General features: G+C 43.2%; 1 protein-coding gene across 2 annotated transcripts in view; it reads left to right on the forward strand.

Moving 5' to 3' along the window:
* Positions 1–18,441, forward strand: part of SORL1 (sortilin related receptor 1) — a 185,752-nt gene that overhangs the window by 131,027 nt on the left and 36,284 nt on the right. For both annotated transcript variants that reach the window (XM_033208099.1, XM_033208100.1), the window contains 7 exons: positions 5,082–5,207; positions 7,855–7,962; positions 9,992–10,123; positions 11,229–11,360; positions 12,012–12,146; positions 12,975–13,130; positions 17,629–17,778. In XM_033208099.1, coding sequence (XP_033063990.1) covers positions 5,082–5,207; positions 7,855–7,962; positions 9,992–10,123; positions 11,229–11,360; positions 12,012–12,146; positions 12,975–13,130; positions 17,629–17,778 — 939 coding nt within the window. The remainder of the gene's footprint in view (positions 1–5,081; positions 5,208–7,854; positions 7,963–9,991; positions 10,124–11,228; positions 11,361–12,011; positions 12,147–12,974; positions 13,131–17,628; positions 17,779–18,441) is intronic.

Consider the following 18,441-nt stretch of genomic DNA (forward strand, 5'->3'; position numbering starts at 1 on the left):
TACAAAGAAGGTACATCTGTTATATCTCAAACCTAAGGATAAATAACTGTGCATTATGCCTGGCTTAGACTTGCTTCCCCAAGGAGAGAGATGACCTCTTCTTTTACTCTTTTGTATTCTCTGCAGTGCCCAGCACATAATAGAGTACGTGCTGAGAGAACCTTTGTGGATTGAGTAATTTTGCGCAACTGCTTCCCTCCATTCGTTTTAGTTTAGAGGTGACCTCATAATGGCCTTAAGGAAGTGAATGGATCTCTTCAAATGCCTTATACGTCACACAGGATATTCTGTAATATTACCAAATCCTGTTCGCTTGTGAAGTCCACCCATATTCTTTCTGGTGCAGCCTCTGTGTCTTCACCTCTGCTTCTGCAAAGACTGCAGGAAAATGCTTCTCTCTGTATATAAGCCTGCAGAAGGAGGAAGAACCGAGGCCCATAAGGGAGCTGCCATTGGCACAGGAAACACATGAATGCGGTTTGGAAGCTTCGGGTTTGGATGGATAATTAGTTGATAGATTAGGAGGGTGCACTTGGACACTGCAGTTTGTAAATTGCAGTATGATTGAACATCTTGTTAACACAACTGCCTTACTCGAATTTGTGTTTCAGCAGTATGTGCCGGTCTTACAGAATGAATTGATAACTTCATTTCTGTAGGCAAGCTTGTATAAACTCCTGGTTTTTTTCTCTGATTTTCTTCCGGCAAGGCAAACTGGACAAAACTTAAGAGTCCTTGCTGCTCGACTGCACCCTTGTTTCAAGGGCTGTTCTTCCAAACCTTTCAAGGATGATCCACCTTCTCTGTTATCTCCAAAGAGTTGGAGGTCAGATGTGAGCTCATGGTGATGTGTGGCATGACACCTCATTTTCAGACCTACTAAATTAAGCTGGTACAGTGCCAAAAGAAAGATGTCAGGGTCACTGAGCTCCTGTTGGCATCAGCTTGGATGTGTACTCTGCTGGGTGTCCTCTTTGCTTTGCTTTTCCCCACTTTTACTTTCCATGGGGCTGTTTTCTTTATTCCCCTCAACCCACCGCTATTGTTTTTAAATGTATACATCTGATTTCTGTGTGTGTGTGTTTTTTTAAGGACAATTACCTGTAGTCATTTTATGTATATTCTTAACATCTTTCCTCTCTCCTAGATATATGGGGACTTGAGAATTTGATCCAAATCTCTGCCTACAGTTCCAGTATTAAAATACCTAGTATTTTAAACACTAAATATTTAGTGTTTTAGTTTTATATTGAAAAATCCTAAACTTCATTGTTACTTTTTTTTAATAACCATTCTTCTGCATAGGCACACAGCTATTACCAGCTACCTGTGTCTTGTTGCTAATGTCTCCCACCAACGCACATCCTTCAGGGGTTTTGCAGCAGGAGTCTATGAGTGGCACACTCTTAAGGTTTTGTTAGGATAGACGTATCTTTAATCCTCAATCTTGAATTCAGATGAGTCTGGGTTTCTAGGTTTTTAGTAATTTTCCGTATTTTCACAGAATTCTTCCATTTCTTCCTGGCTTCTTTTGTGTTGATTTGAATTCTGCTCTTAGTCGTCTGTTCAAACAATAACAGACATTCTTTTCTTTCTAATTACCTTTAGGTTATATTGCTCTTAGTTTCACCTACCTAGGTGTGGAATTAGTTTTACTTAGCCTGCTTGAGACTTTGTTTAAGATCTGAGAATTTTTCAAAAGACAACTCTGGGAAGTTACAGCTACTAACTCTTCAACTATACCTGTTGGTTACTTTCTCTGGTCTTGTCTTCAGCAGTTACTCTAAGCCATTCGTTGGACTACCTCATTCTGTTATTCTCTTCCCTCCTGTTTTTATATTTGCTGTTGCTTTATGACGATGTAGAATCTGAGCAACTTTGCTAGATTTATCTTCCAGTTCAGCAATTCTCTTTTCAGCTAACTCTAATCTGCTGTTTCACATATACATTGAGCTATTTTTTTTTTTTTTTATTTCTGTGAGTATATGTTTTGTATCTAGAATTTCTGTTTGGTTCTTTTTCAAATCTGCCCTTTATTTTTCAGTGTTCTTTTTTTATACTTTATGCTTTTTCTTCTCTCAAGAAGCTGTTTGTGTCAAGAAGCAATTTGAAACAGTCATTCAAATTGTGATGATAGTCATTTTTTTCCTTATGCACTTACTTTTTATTTTATTTTATTTATTTTTTGAGACAGGGTTTTGTTCTGTCTCCCAGGCTGGAGGACGGTGGCGCCATGACAGCTCACTGTAGCCTTGACCTCCTGGGCACAATCCATCTTCCCGCCTTCGCCTCTTTAGTAGCTGGGACTACAGGCATGTGCCATCGTGCCTGGCTAATTTTTGTGTGTTTTGTAGAGATGGGGTTTTGCCATATTGCCCAGGCTGGTCTTGAACTCCTGGGTGCAAGTGATCCTCTTATCTCGTCCTCTCAAAGTGCTGGGATTACAGGGATGAGCTACTGCACCTGGTCCCCTTCTCATACACTTTTTTTTTTCTTTTTCTTTCTTTCTTTTTTTTTTTTTTTTGAGACAGGGTCTCATTCTGTCAGGCAGGCTAGAGTGCAGTGGTGCGATCTTGGCTCACTGCATCCTCTGTCTCCCAGGTTCAAGCGATTCTCCTGCCTCAACCTCCCGAGTAGCTGGGACTACAGGTGTGCACCAGCAGGCCTGGCTAATTTTTGTATTTTTAGTAGAGATGGGGTTTTACCATGTTGGCCAAGCTGATCTCTAACTCCTGACCTCAAATCGATCCACCCCCCTTGGCCTCCCAAAGTGCTGGGATTACAGGTGTGAGCCACCGTGCCTGGCCCTCATTCTCTTCTTAATAGTCAGTGCTTTGTAAGAAGTAAGGCAGTACTTTCCCTGTTATAGTACTTATTTCATCCGTTCTACTCTGCCCATGTTTGGTTAATGCTTTTAATCAGGTGTTTGATGAATCAGGAAAGTTCTGCTGAGTCAAAGATTAAGTTGTAGGATATTGACCTATATTAGAAACTGATATTAGATTTCCATGATTGTTTACCACATGAACCTCACCATTCTTATAGTCACAATGAATCCTACTATGCAGAGGATTATTTTTCTTCCTTAAATTCTTCAGTCTGGATTAAAGTCCATGTCTTCCATTCTTGTAATTAAAAAAAAAATTATGTATTAAGCATGCAGTATTTACTGGGCACTCAAAATCAGAGCTAGTAAGTTACTAAGAAGACAGAAAAATCTAGAAAAAGATAATGTGTTATGCATTCCAGCCATACCTGGCCACTTGAATGAAATTGTACAAACTGATTACTCTTTCTGAGCTCAGCTTCTGTGATAGAATCAGGAGATCTCAGCTATACCTCCCAGAATTGTCATTTGGAAACTTCACTAGCACTCTGAAATGGTTTTCAATTAAAAATGCAATGCAGAGGCTGAATAATAACTAGATTAGCATGGCAATCAGATTAGGCAACTTTATGTTTTATGAATGTGAGCAAGGTGTTGGTGAGGGATTTTTTGAAAGGCTGTCAGACTTGTGACATGAATAAATCAAAAGTATTCCAGGCACGGCTGTTACTGGGGCAGAAACTCATGTAACATGCATGATACATTTATTCCTCCCATCAGAAATAAGTATAGTTTTTAAAGATGTTTAATGGATTCTGAGTGCCAAAGGTTGTAAATATTGAAACTTCTTACAGTTGTATATACATGCTGCCAAATACAGCCTTAGTCTTTGGAGAGATGGGAAGACATAGATAATGAGCCACCACTTGTTTTAAAGTGGTTTGAAAAATCAGGTTCTTTGGATTTCTGACCATTGCAAAAAATAGCTTCAAATGCAGTAAAATTCCTGAGGGCATCATAAACCAATTTCCCCAGTCCTTGGGCAGCTTACTGCCAACTGTCTTAGTTGAATAGAAAACTCTAGTTTGCTCTCAGCAACCCACTTTTGTGTGTTTTGTTTCTTTCTGTTGTGGAGTCATCCTGTCCACACAGTTAAACTAACAGAGAGCCCATCTATCTAGGTTCTGTTATTTTATGCTGGTTGTAAACAAGGCCAGTCCTGGCTTGCATTCAGCAATGAACAGACACAAACAGCTTTCTATTTCAGAGGAGGAAGAGGAAATCAGATGGAGAGGACCGTTAGGAGTGTTGGTTGGGTTTGAGGCACATATTATGCATTTGAACTAGTGTTTGACTGAGATTTTGAGATGGTTCTAAATGACTTCCAGGTGGCCTCAGCCCACGTGTGCGGAGAGGGCTGTTCATTTTTAACAGTGATTCTCTGTTTCACTAGCTTCTTTTTTGCTTTTAGTGATTATAGTGGACACCACATATTATTGGCTGGTAGATGTTGCTCTTAACTCTGCAGAAAGACCATTTCAGGTTCTTGGGCCTGCTTTCTTTGTGATTTTGGATGACTCTTTTATATTCTTCCTTTGGCCTGAGGTTTTTCACATTGGAAATCGTTTTTTGTTTTTTTTTTTTTGTTTTTTTAAAAGAATTGTAACGTATGGCCTTCCAGAACTTAGCAGGGCCCTTAGGTATCACTGTATGACTGGTGAATTTGAGGTCACCACACGGTGGCTGCACCAGGTCCAGGACTCCGTCTCCTGAGCACAGGCTCCCACTCCTTATTTCTCAGCATCTGGATGAGTAAGAGGATTTAGGTGAGAAGGTAAACTACCAGGGTAGAGTAGAAGTACAGGCTTGGGCCTTGGACTGCCTTGGTGTTACTACTTAATGATCTCTAAGTTTCCTATTCTCTCTAAGCCTGTTTCTCATTTGTGAAAGGGGAATAATACTTACCTCACAGGTTGTCGTGAAGGGCGAGTGATTTTTTAACGTGTGCGTCTGTGTCTGGGCAATGGCCTGGGTCATGTTTATAAATCCACAGGCTCGAGCCCATTGAGGGAGCTGCCCTCCACTGCAAGGTCAGCCCCAGTGCCCAATTCCCAGCCGAGGAGAAACCCAGCTGCTCCCACAGTTCAGACCGTATCTGTATCTTGTGCAAACCTCTTTTCAGCCCACTCCCTTGGACAGTTGGCTGGGGATGGAGATGAGGGGTGTGCGACTGTGTCTCTCTTCTCTCTTACAGCCATCTATCACACCTGTGAGGCCTCCAACTTCCAGTGCCGAAACGGGCACTGCATTCCCCAGCGGTGGGCATGTGACGGGGATACGGACTGCCAGGATGGTTCCGATGAGGATCCAGTCAACTGTGGTAAATGCAAATTCCCTAGCTCCCTCCCTGAGCCTCCCCAGTGTCTGCTGTTCAGGCAGGGAGGCAACAGCGAGCCAGGGGATGAAATGCTGTTCTCCTATGCCCCTCTGAAATGGAATAAGCCCATCTACTTTATGTTGTATTGCCACATGATGTATCAGAGTATATTATATAGTCTTAAGAGTTGCAGGCAAGCAGTTTGCCCCCCACACAAACTATATAAAATGTTGCCACTTAAACAAATTAAAATGCTTTTTGAAACCAAATATTTTTAAGGTTCTCTATCCTTTTGCCAAACGTTCCAAATTTGCAGAGGATGTTAGTTGTCTACATGTTATACGTTCTACTCCTCAAGTAAAGATGTTTATGCAACTCTATTTTTCTGTAGTAAGCATTTGCATGGAAGATGCATACTCACTTTATGCGACCATAACCTAGTTTACCTGATTGCTTCCTGGTTGGGCGTTTGAGGTTTTTAGATTTCTACTGTTATGCTAGTACCACTATTCATGTCCTTGGAAATGGCCTGATTTTTCCTTGAGATATTTTCTGAGAGGCGTTCTTTAGTATGGAGTTGTAAGGTGAAAGGTTCCGACCAGTTTTTGAGTCTGTCTGTTAACAGATTGGATTTCCAAGGGATTACATCAAATGTGTCTCTACTAGTAATACATTGTGTGTTTTCCCAAGTCTCCCTTGATTCTAGATTTATATGTTTTTAGTTGCTTCCACTAATGTAATGTGTGTGTTTGCCGCACGTAGTTTTGATTTATACCTCTTTTAAAATACTTTTTCTACCTAGTGACGTTAACCATTTCTCCAAATAGTGGTGCCTGTTTACTGTTTCTGTTTGATATCCTTTGGCTAATTTCCCAGAAATGATTACTTTTTACAGGATTAAAACACATTTTCATGCTTATACCTAATCCTCAAGGAGCTATTCTACACAGAGCGTAGTTTGCAAAGGCTATCTATGACTGCCCCATTAGAAGTGATTTTCTTTCTTTCCTTCTTTTCTTTTTTTTTTTTTTGGAGATAGGGTCTCACTCTGTCACCCAGGCTGGAGTATAGTCATGTGATCATGGCTCACTGCAGCTTTGACCTCCTGGGCGCAAACCATCTTCCTACTTCAGCCTTCTAAGTAGCTGGGACCACAGGGGTGGACCACCACGCCCAGCTAATTTTTGTATTTTTTTGTAAAGATGAGGTTTTTGCCGTATGGCCCAGGCTGGTCTCAAACTCCTGGGTTCAAGTGATCTGCCCACCTCGGCCTCCCAAAGTGCTGGGATTATAGGCATGAGCCACTGCGCCTGGCCAGAACTGATTTTTCAAGTTCAATGCCTGGCAGTAACTTTTTGCACAGGAGAAAGGATGACCTAGTACTAAAGATTCTGATCAAGATACCTTAGTTCTAGTTTAATTTCCCCTGGAACTGTTGTGAAACCTCAGGCTCTTAGTATTTCTAGGCAAACTTTCTCCAAAACAGCTTTGCCTTAGAATTCCTCCAGAATTAAGGTGGTGAGTGATTTAAAGAGCTTTATAAAACTAGGATTTCATAGTCAGGATTCATATTGTCCTTTTCCTATTCATTGAAGCTTTTCTTTTTCTTCTAAAAAATATACTTAGGTCAGGTGTGGTACCTCATGCCTGTAATCCCAGCACTTTAGGAGGCTGAGGTGGGAGGATGGCTTGAGCCCAGGAATTTGAGATCAGACTGGGCAACATGACAAGGCCCCATCTCTACAAAAAATACAAAAATTAGCCAGGCGTAGTGGCGCACGCCTGTGGTCCCAGCTACTCAGGAGGTGGCAGGCTGCAGTGAACTGTGATCATGCCACTGCACTCCAGGTTGGGTGACAGAGGAAGACTCTGCCTTAAAAAAAAAAAAAAAAAAATATATATATACACACACACACACACACACACACATATGTATATATATGTGTGTGTATATATATATACACACACGTACACACACACACATACACACACACTTACCAAAATGGAAATGTTCAAAATGGAAAAGATACTAAAAGGTATAGAGTTAAAGGTTGATCTCATCACCTGCCCAGTTCCCACTTTTTCCTAATAGGAAACCAAGTTGTATATTTTTTCAGAATATTTTTGTGCATATATAAACAAATGTAAGTATACTCTGTATTATTGTCCTATTTCATACCCATCATGTTTAACTTTGCACCTTGTTTTTTTCACAGAACTGTTTAAGGCATAATTTTTATAGAGCACTTCTTGCATCTCTTTATAGCTGTCTGTGTTCCAGTGTACAGTAATGTATTAAACAGTCTCTTGTGGATGGACTGTTTTCAATCTATTACATGGTTTTGCAATGCAACACTTGTGGGTAGTTTTCAATCTATTACAAACAGTGTTGTAATGCAACCCTTGTACTTACATTAAGTACAAGGTCGTAAACTTTTATTTACATCTTTTTTTTTCAGTTGTGAAGTAGAATGCATTTCTACAAAAGTAGAATTACTGGATCAAAGTGTATATACATTTGTCATTTTGCTAGTTACAGCCAAATGCCCTCCCCAGTGGTGGTACCAATGTGTACTTTGGCCAGCACTGTGTGTGAGTGCCTGCCTGTTTCCTCCTCATCATTCTTCTGTATTGTTGAATTCTCTTTCAGAGAAGAAGTGCAATGGATTCCGCTGCCCAAATGGCACTTGCATCCCATCCAGCAAACATTGCGACGGTCTGCGTGACTGCTCTGATGGCTCCGATGAACAGCACTGCGGTGAGTTCATTCCTTGCCCCTAGGACGCACTCAGGCCTGGTGATTGTGAGTGAAGAGCGTATATTGGACTAAATCCTTTCATTTCCTCAGTACCTGCTTGTGGTTAGCTTTTAACTGAGTTGATCCCCGAGTACTTGGCTAGGACTCCTGGAGGCTGATCGTGGCAGAGGGACATGGTTTGGTTAAAGGACAGCAGGAAGAAAGGAAGCAGGGTTGGGGGCGATGGTGGGATTAGTTAGTACTTCAGTGAATTCGTTCGTAGTGTTTAGTTGAAATATGTTCTATTTCCAGCTGCATCCACAAGAACAGAAAACCAAACACCGCATGTTCTCACTCATAGGTGGGAACTGAACAATGAGATCACTTGGACTCGGGAAGGGGAACATCACACACCGGGGCCTATCATGGGGAGGGGGGAGGGGGAAGGGATTGCACTGGGAGTTATACCTGATATAAATGATGAATTGATGGGTGCTGACGAGTTGATGGGTGCAGCACACCAACATGGCACAAGTATACATATGTAACAAACCTGCACGTTATGCACATGTACCCTAGAGCTTAAAGTATAATAAAAAACAAACAAAAAAAAACAACAACAAAAAAAGAAATATGTTCTATTAATTGACGGGTTGTTTTGAATCGGCCACTTATTTCTACTTGGTAGGTTTTATTAGTGTTGCTGAGTGTCACTGGGGATGGAGTGGGGGGTGGGTAGGCATTTTTGGGCCAGGTAACCCTTTTTATCTTCAGTTTTCTTTAGACCCAGAAAGATTGTCTTGGGTCACTGGTGCTTATCCTTGATTATATATGGGAATCACCTGGGGAGCTTTAAAACCTTCTGGTGCCTGGACCTTACCCCCAGAGATTCTGATGTAATTAGCGTAGGTGTGACTGGGGTGTCGGGACATTTATGGTGCTCCTGGTGATTCTTCTGTGCAGTCCGGATTGAGAGCTAATGTATCAGTGCAGGGAGTGGCCAACTAGCCTGTGGGCAAAATCCAGTCCCTAACCTGCTCTATTAAATGAAGTTTGATTGGCATACAGTAACTACTATTTGTTTACATATTGTATATGGCTGCTGTCATGCTGTAGCAGTGGACTCGAGCAGTTGTGACAGAGGCTGTATGACTTGAAAACCCTGAAATGCTTGCTTCCTAGTTGTGTTAGTTGGGGTTAGTTGGGGTTCTCCAGAAGAATAGGACCAATAGGATATGCATATGTATATATATATAGATTTATTTTAAGGCATTGTTTCATGCAATTTTGGAGGCTGGCAAGTCCCACATTTGCTGGGTGAGCCAGCAGGCTGGAGACCCAGGGACACTCTAAGGCTATAGTTCAAGTCCAAAGGCCGTCAGGCTGCAAACCTTGGAGAGAGCCAGTTACAGTTCAAGTATGAAGGTCTCCTTGCTGTGTCCTCACATGGTCCTTTCTCTGTGTGGGCATTCCTGGTGTCTCCCTCTTCTCAAAGGACATTAATTCTATTGAGTTGGGGACCCATTCTTATGTTTTCATTTAACCTTAATTACTTTTTAAAGGTCCTATCTCCAAATACAGTCAAATTGGGGATCAGAGCTCCAACATACAAATTTTGGGGGGACACAGTACATTCCATTAGACTAGTTCCTTACAGAAAAATTTGCCTACCCCCATATTAGAGAGTCAGTATCATATTAATCATGCTTGAGATCAGGGGGTTTGATGCCAGACAGCTCTGGATTTCACTTTTGGCTTCATCTTCATCAGCTGTGTACTCTTGGCAAAATACTTAACGCTACTGCCCTTGTTTGCTCATTTTGAATTAGCAACAATAAAATCTCTCCTAATGTTGTCTTGAGGGTTTAATGATGCACTTTATGTCAAGTGCTTTAGCGCTAGCCTTGGCAGAAAACAAGTGCTCAATAAATGGTGGTTTTTACTGTTGCTTCCTGAAGCCACATCTGTACCCGTATGCACTTGCCCAGGGCTAGAGGGCCCAGCCAGCCACAGTGCTCATGGCCTCTTCCCCACTCTGGATCCCTTACAGAGCCCCTCTGTACACACTTCATGGACTTCGTGTGTAAGAACCGCCAGCAGTGCCTGTTCCACTCCATGGTCTGTGACGGAATCATCCAGTGCCGCGATGGGTCCGATGAGGATGCGGCGTTTGCGGGATGCTGTGAGTTGGGGCAGGCAGAGGAGGTGACTCACGGTCACTAAAGAACTTGCACGGGAGTTTGGCCACCCTGGGGTTGTGTCTCTATTTAATAACTTACAGGTCTTGGATGAGTGTTGAGGGGTTTGGCCACCCTGGAGTTGGACCTCTATTTAGCTTACACGTCCAGGTTGAGCGTCCAAGCTTGCCTTTTCTGAGAAAGACTTTCCTTTGTTGCTTAAGGAATCCTGCTTTTCAGTCGTGGGTGTATGTATAAAGGGCAGGATGGTGAGTGGCCAGGGTCTTGGCTCAAGGGTCGCTGAGAGTGAGAGGCCTTCCTTGCCAGTGCTGTATCAGATGGCACCCCCAGCCTGCCGCAGCCTGTTACCCTGCCTCGATGGTCCTCCCACAACTCGCCCCACTTTGGACCTGTCTATTCATTTTGCTGCTTGAGCTTCACAGGAGCAGGGGCTTGTTTCATGCATTGCTATGGCCCTATCTTAAAACAGTGCCCTCCTTGGAGTAGCTCTTGTATTTGTTTGCTGGGACTGCTGTAGCAAAGTACCACAGACCAGGTGGCTCAAACAACAGAAATTTATTTCTCACAAGCCTGGAAGCTAGCAGACCAAGCTCAAGGTGTCAGCAGGGTTGGGTTCCTCCGAGTCCTCTCCTCTCTCCCTGGCCTCATAGATGGCTGCCTTCTCCCTGGCTCTTCACGCGGTCTTTCCTGTGTACACATCTGTGTCTACATTTCCTCTTCTGTAAGGACACCGGGCCTATTAGATTAGGGCCACCCAGATCACCTCATTCTAACTTTTCCTCTTTCAAGCCCTTATCTCTAAATACAGTCCTGTTTCTGAGAGACTGGAGGTTGGAACTTAAACACATGATTTTTGGGGGGATAAACTCAACACATAATACGATTCGGTAAAGATTCACGGAATGAATTAATTAACCAAGTGTGTGCTCTGTTTAGATTAGGTTTGGCTTTTGCTTTCAAGGTATGTTTTAGCCAGACAGTCCCTTGCCAGGACTCACTGCTGCTCCCCCTTGCTTCTGAGCAGCACTGCTGCTTCGACCCCTCAGCCTGGAAGTTCCCACACTTCATGGATGTTCGTTTCCTCTGTAGCCCAAGATCCTGAGTTCCACAAGGTTTGTGATGAGTTCGGTTTCCAGTGTCAGAATGGAGTGTGCATCAGTTTGATTTGGAAATGCGACGGGATGGATGATTGCGGCGATTATTCTGATGAAGCCAACTGTGGTAAGATGTCAGATCTGCCTCCTCGCATCCTAATCCTCTAGTTACAGTGATGCCTGCAGTTGCAGGGACACTCACCGACACCCCCACTGCAGCCTTGACCTTCCCCTAGCTCAGCAGCAGTTGCTGTCAGTTCCTGAATCCTCACACGAGGTGCTGAGTCTTGAAGTGGGCAGCTGGCACCCAGCAGGTGCTAGGGAAAAGTTTATTGGATCTCCTTTCCTTTCTGCAGTTGGGAAGACCACATTATGTATAAGGAAGATGGTAGATAAGGAATTATGGTAAATATTATGGAGTGACCTCCCCCTAAAAGTGACAGGCCACCGTGTAATAGTTATTGTCACCATTGCCTTACCATCAGTAGTTGTTTTATTCCTTTAGTGAAATGTCAAAATTAAAATTCAGGTGATGATTCTCAGGATATCATAGTATAGATCAGAGGAACATGGGTTAGGGGCTGGGAAGATGGGGTTTTGTATAGTTCGTAGGTGTATTTTTTGTTGCCCGCTGGGTCCATGAAGCTGCCTTATCTCTCTATGGGTGGGAAGTGCGGGTTGCCCAGGAACTTGGGTCTGGAGGAGGATGCATAGAGTTGGAGCCCCGTGTTCACACTGGTGCGGGGGAAGCGACTGATGACATGGTTGATCTCCGCAGAAAACCCCACAGAAGCCCCAAACTGCTCCCGCTACTTCCAGTTCCGGTGTGAGAATGGCCACTGCATCCCCAACAGATGGAAATGCGACAGGGAGAACGACTGTGGGGACTGGACTGATGAGAAGGATTGTGGAGGTAAGAGGCCCCAGGGTCCTGGGTCAGCCTCATAACCAAGGCACACCAGAATAGTTCCACCAGCTATGCAGGATGTGCCCGGCTTATTCCGTGTTTTGGGGGGCATATTTTTGTGAGAATAGTGACTCAAATTTTTTCTGTTCCTCTTTCTCATTTTGAAATAAGTATGGTTGGTGTCTCCTATTTTCAGGCTGTTTATGCTGTATTTTCAGGGCAGAGTGAGAAGTCTAGAGCCTTCCTACTCGCAGTGTGGTTTGCAACCAGTAGCATCTGCATCTCCTTGGAGCTTGTTAGCAATGCAGAATCTCTGACCTCGCCCCAGACCTACAGAGTCAGAATCTGCATATGCTAATAAGCCCCCAGGTCCTGTGTGCTCCACCATGCATTTGAGGAGCACTCATGTGGAATGCAGACTTGCCCCTTTCGTTTCTGGCATTCTTATCTCTGAACCAGGTCGTGGGGTAGTTGAGGTTGAATTAACTAGAAAACAATGCTTCACCTCAGTAGGAATTCTCTTAGCCACCCTGTGCCTCCTCAGCCACCTGTTTCTTCCACCAGCCCCTGCGAAAGCAAACTTATCTGAGTATTAGCCCAAATCAAATATAGGAAGGGAAATCTACTCCCCAAAAGGGAAAAGAATATTGCCTTTTCTGACAACCTGTTATACATGATTTCTAGATTAGCCACTGCTCAGAGCTGTGCCTGGCACTGGCCTCCCTCGGCAGGTACAGCTAAAACTGGGACATCCGCACTAGGTTTGGGACACATTTGGTCTAAGATCAAGCTGCTTCTAATGTTCTGGGTTTCCTTGCTTGGTGTTTTTCTCAGATTCACATATTCTTCCCTTCTCGACTCCTGGGCCCTCCACGTGTCTGCCCAATTACTACCGCTGCAGCAGTGGGACCTGTGTGATGGACACCTGGGTGTGCGACGGGTACCGAGATTGTGCAGATGGCTCAGATGAGGAAGCCTGCCCCTCGCTTGGTGAGTTCTGGCCCAGGTCCTCTCCTGTGGTACCTGCTGTTGTGGAAAGGACCTTCTGGGGGTGTGCTCTGGGCAAAACCCAACCGGGCCTCATGCCCTGCTGTCTGGGACTCCGCTGTGTGGCCAGGTTGCCTGTCACTAATGGTGCACCTCCAGGGAAGGCTGATTTCTAGCATTTCTCCCTGGATCACAGACGCATAGGAAATTGGAATGGGAGCATCTCATCCTCTATAACTGGCCTCTGACCTTCCTGCAAGAGGCCAGCCACCCTGATTTCCACCCAGGCTGTGGTTGTGCCACCTTTGCTGCCTTCTTAGTGGGAAAGTACAAATTGGAATTAATGCGACACTTTTTGTGTGGGTATTAAACTCTCAGGGGAGAGAGCCCAATTCCACTTGCTAGTTGGCTGGCCTGTCCAACTGAAAGAAGGGTAAGCACTGCCATCTAGTGGCTAAACTCAAAGAGGCAGCTGAAGGTCTGTAGTCACTATGTTGTTGGAGGCGGGGGTAGACCTTGAAACCCCTTCTCGTGCGTGCTCTTAACTGCAGGCAGAACAGAGGTAAGGATCCTGTCTTCTTTCCTAAACAGGAGTCTACTTCAAACTCAGTTATAGTAGGAGAACAAATAATTTTTTGCATGCTTTGCATGATCGTTTCCTTTATTCTGTGACCATGTTCATTCCATTGCTTCCTTGTTTAAAAACATCAAAATCCCAAACTTTAGTGAAGCTAAATCATATAGAGATCTCCTGGGTTCCAACCAGAAATTCTGATTCTATGTTTTTTTATAAAACATTCTGAAAATGATGGTTTTACTAGGGTGAGTCTTTTTGCCATATTGAGTTTCCTCTTGTTCTCCTGTCCAGAAGCTCAATTTTTGACAATTTCTATTTTCCAGGCCCTCTGTGAGCTGACTCCTCCTTGACTCCCTGGATTCCTTACCTCAGCCAAGCTAGGTTCCTCTCCTTCTCCAGACACACTTGCTTCTTTCCTGCCTGTGCACCTGCAGCAAGGCTTTGCCCTCAGCAGAAACTCCTGTACCCTCAACCTCGTCTTCCTCCTTTCCTTATCACTTGAAACCCACCATCCATCAGTGCAAACAGAGGCATGGATTTTATAGCAAAAGAGACCTTGATGTGTTAATATCATCAGAACTTCTCAAAATATGGTGCAAAGACCACCCTAATGGAATCGCCTGGGGTGTTTAGAAAAAACGTAGAATGAGAATTTTTGGATGGAGCCCAGGAGATCCCCATATGATTCCTAGGTTCACTAAAGTTTGGGATTTCTGCTTTGAACAAATAGGGCATTATTCTCCTTTCAAGTTCCACCTCTATGGAGCTTTCACTGATTCCTTTAACTGATTTCCATCTCTTTTCCAGTCTCATTAAACTTACCCATTGACCTTTTGCTTCTTAACTAGGATCTGCTCTATATTGCTTCCTAATTATTTCATGTGTGTTGATCTTTGCTTCCATAGCCATTACGTGGATTTCCTGTTTGGGGATCATGCCATCTACTACTTTGAATCCTGCTCTGTGTCTCCTACAATAATTGGCAAATAGTCAGTATCCCCTAAATGCTTCTCAAATTAAAATGAATTGTAAAAAACGAAACAAAACTTAGTGTCTGTCCTTTCCCCTCCAGGCCCACGTATTTATTGACTCACTTGATTATCCTCTCCAAGTTGTCTTTTCTTATTAAAACTTTGACCAGGACATTAATAGACTCTAGCAAATTCTGACTAATCCATTGAGCAGAGCTCTGTTTATATATCCTATTCAGCTTTTGTACTTTCTTTTTTGTGTGCAGGGCTGGGACAAATTTAAACTCGTTGTTGTCTGTAGCTCTTGGATCTTCTTTGTTTAGTGTAGAACTCTCCTAACTGGTTTATCAGCCTCATATTTCTCCCCCTTTCAGTTTTTCTTCTGATAAGGCCCATACTGATGAACGATCATGTCCTCCCCAGTATTGAAGCCCTCTGGTGCCTCCCTTATTGTCCAGGAATAAGTGACATGATTTGCCTTGGCCTGACTTTCTCCCCCTTTTTATTTTTTATCACCTGTCTCCATGTACCTTGTGTTTCTGCAGAGTGGTTCTGGGATTTAGGGAAAGCCCTTTTGAAAATTCAATTAAAACTATAGAATAGGCACAATATCCTAAAGTTAATAATTGCTTTTTTCATTTGTTTGCTTAGGTTGTTTTGTACCATTTGCCAATGCTTTCTACCTTTCAGTCACCACTCAGGATAACTTTCCACAGGTCAACATGTCCAGGGATGTATCAGGTTCAGCTTTTCTCTTGGAGATATTCCTTCTAACAACTTGGATTCTCCTTTCTGGACAGATTGTTCTGTAGTCCTCCTGTGTGCCTGGTATGCTGGAATTTTCATGGCCTCCTTAGAATTCTCTTTGCCTTTCTCCCAGTTTAGATTCCTTGTTTCCTGGATCTTGTGTTTTGCTTTTTCTTAGTTTACTCCCTTGTTTGGGTGGAGTGCATCCTTCAGTAGCCTTGTCAGGTGAATATGATGATGCAGTGGCCAAGGACACTGTGATAACAGCTCTCACGTGTTTGTCTCTTGAATTTTGCTGCTCTGGTTTGTACTAGTTGCCCTGTATACCTGGGGCACAACTGCCTTCTAGGACATTGCACTATCATCATCCTCAGTATTCACTTTTACCTCCATCTCCTGTTGGAACTCCTGTTTTCTGTGTCCCAGTTTTTCTCTTTTTAGTTTAATCCCATGTTTTGGTAGAGCACATTTTCTGGAAAATGCCTGAGAAAATGCATGTGGGAGGCCTGTGTGAGGTCTTGCTTGTCTTAAAGTGTTTTAATTCTGTCTTCAGACTTAATTGATAGTTGGGCTGGGTTTGGCATGCTCGATTGTAAGTAATTTTCCTTCAGAATTTTGAAGGTTTTGTTCTACTGCCTTCAAGCAGCTTTTGAGAAATCCAAAAGCCATTTTGATTCTGATTTTTTTTTTTTTTTTGTATGTGACCTGTTTTTAATCCTCTAGAAGCTTGTAGAATCTTCCCTTTGGCACCAGTGTTTTAAAATTTCACAATGATGTGCTTTGCTGTGAGACCCTTTCCATCCAACGTAGTAGACACTTGCACGCTTTTTGATTATGGAAGTTTATATATTTTAGTTCAAGGAATTTTTCTTGAAATTTTTATTAATGATATTTCCCTCTCTATTTTCTCTTATTTCCTGGAACTCTTGTCATTCATATGTTGTCTTCTGATCTGGTCTTCTTCCTTATTTTTTAAAAATCTTTTATATTTTTTAACATTCCCTTCCCCCCCACCCCCAACTTGCTAGGAGATTTACTCAACTTTATATTTCAACTTTTTGCTGAGTTTTTCATTTTTGTTATCATGGTTTTAACTTTGAGAGCTTTTCCATTTTTACCACTGTCCTTTTTTATGGTTTCCTGTTTTGTTTTGTTTTGTTTTCATGGACAAATATATATTCTTTCTTTCTGAACATATTAAGGGCATTTGTTTCTGAAGTTTTCTTCTTGCAAAGCCTGTATTTCCTCCAAATGGCCTTTTTAGGGGTTGGGGGCTCTGTTTGGCTTTCTGCCTTTCCCGTCAAAGCTTTTTCTCAGATAGTCCTTGGTTGCTGCTCTGCTTGTGTTTAAGGCTGGGGACTAGAGCACTGCTAAGTAAGTCTGAGCACATGGGTGGGCTTGTCAACTTCGAGGTTCGTGGCTGGGAGCCATGGGGGAGCTCTGAATCTCGGTTACTTCAGGGTTAGTCTCTGAAGCTGGTCATTTTCCCCAGAGAAGATTATTAGATCTCCTGCCTGGACAATAAGTATCTTATTGCTAGGATCCTCAGAGAAGAGGACTGGGGCTCCCATATGTAGGTTTAATCCCCCTTTTATCAGTGGGATATACTTGCTCTCAACTACACCTATCTACACAACTCTCTGTTTTTACCCTCTCCAAACAACAACCCTCCATTCTTCTACTGGGGTGACTATGGATCGGTTGTCTGGTGGGACTGATAGGAGGGGATATAGGAAATGTAGCTGCATCTTAAACATCGTTCAGTCAGTTTCCTTATTTTAACTCCTCCTTCTTCACTTCTGGTTGGGAGATACCAGTTTCTGAGCTTTTGGAGGACTGTGTGTTGTTGATCTGATTGGTTCTGAGCTTTCTCCTGTGACGGCTTAGGGTAGGATGCAGCCTTCACTGGCCTCTTTAGTCACATACCGCTGTCTGTCTGCTTTCCAGCTCCCAAATCTCATTATCCATGTCCTCATGGATTTAGGTCTTTGAAAACAATCTCTTGGCTGTGGCTTTAGTGGGATCCTGTGAGGAAGCAACATTAGATGTCTGTATCTACTGAGCTCTCTATCTGGAACTTGCATTAGTCTTCAGGTTCCCACTGTAATTTCTAAAGCACCGTAATCTCCTAGCATATTGATTGGTTGCTGTTATTGGCCAGCTCCCTCAATACTAAAAAGTGAACTTTAAAAATCTTTTATTTTAGCAAATGTCACTGCTGCCTCCACTCCCACCCAACCTGGGCGATGTGACCGATTTGAATTCGAATGCCACCAACCAAAGAAATGTATTCCCAACTGGAAGCGCTGTGACGGCCACCGAGATTGCCAGGATGGCCGGGACGAGGCCAATTGCCGTGAGTAGTCAGAAAGCCCTTCACCCCCGGGCACATTTCTGCAGACAGCGCAGTTCCGGTGCTTCTGCTTCATTTCTGGATCAGCACACGCCTGTGTGTGAGTCTGTGTACTTTTGCATAACCATGCTCTTACTGCATTCTCCACAAGAGCTTTGCCACGTGCACCCATTCCGTTGCGTTAGTCACTTTCTTTTTAATAAGTTGACTGCGTTTTAAATACCGGGAGCGTGTCCAATAAAAATACTTTCTGAATGACTAAAATAAATATTTTAGATAGGTTTCATAAGCATATTTAACTCTTTAAAAACACCCATGGGGAAAGCCACAACTCTTCTGTATGTGCATTCATTCTTCTGGAAGTATTTAGTGAGCCCTTACTGGGCATAGAGGCCGTGTTGTTAGAGGGTTTGCCTCTAGCTCCCCATTAAGAAAATTCGTTCTTAGCCTTTAGGGTAATTATGGTTGGTGAGATAGTGTGCTGAGCCACATGGGGAATAATCGCAAGGCCATCTGAACCCGGGGTGAAGTGATGCATGCATTCTCTACAGGTTTGGAGTTGGTAGTTTTCAAACACAATGGGTCCTGGTGTTCGGTCCTCTGATGTACCCAGGAAGGATCTTTGGAGTAAGTGATGGAGGGAGACACTGGCTTCTGCAAGTGTTA

The sequence above is a fragment of the Trachypithecus francoisi genome, unplaced genomic scaffold (genome assembly GCF_009764315.1).
Source record: "Trachypithecus francoisi isolate TF-2019V2 unplaced genomic scaffold, Tfra_2.0 Lachesis_group8, whole genome shotgun sequence".
NCBI lineage: Eukaryota > Metazoa > Chordata > Mammalia > Primates > Cercopithecidae > Trachypithecus > Trachypithecus francoisi.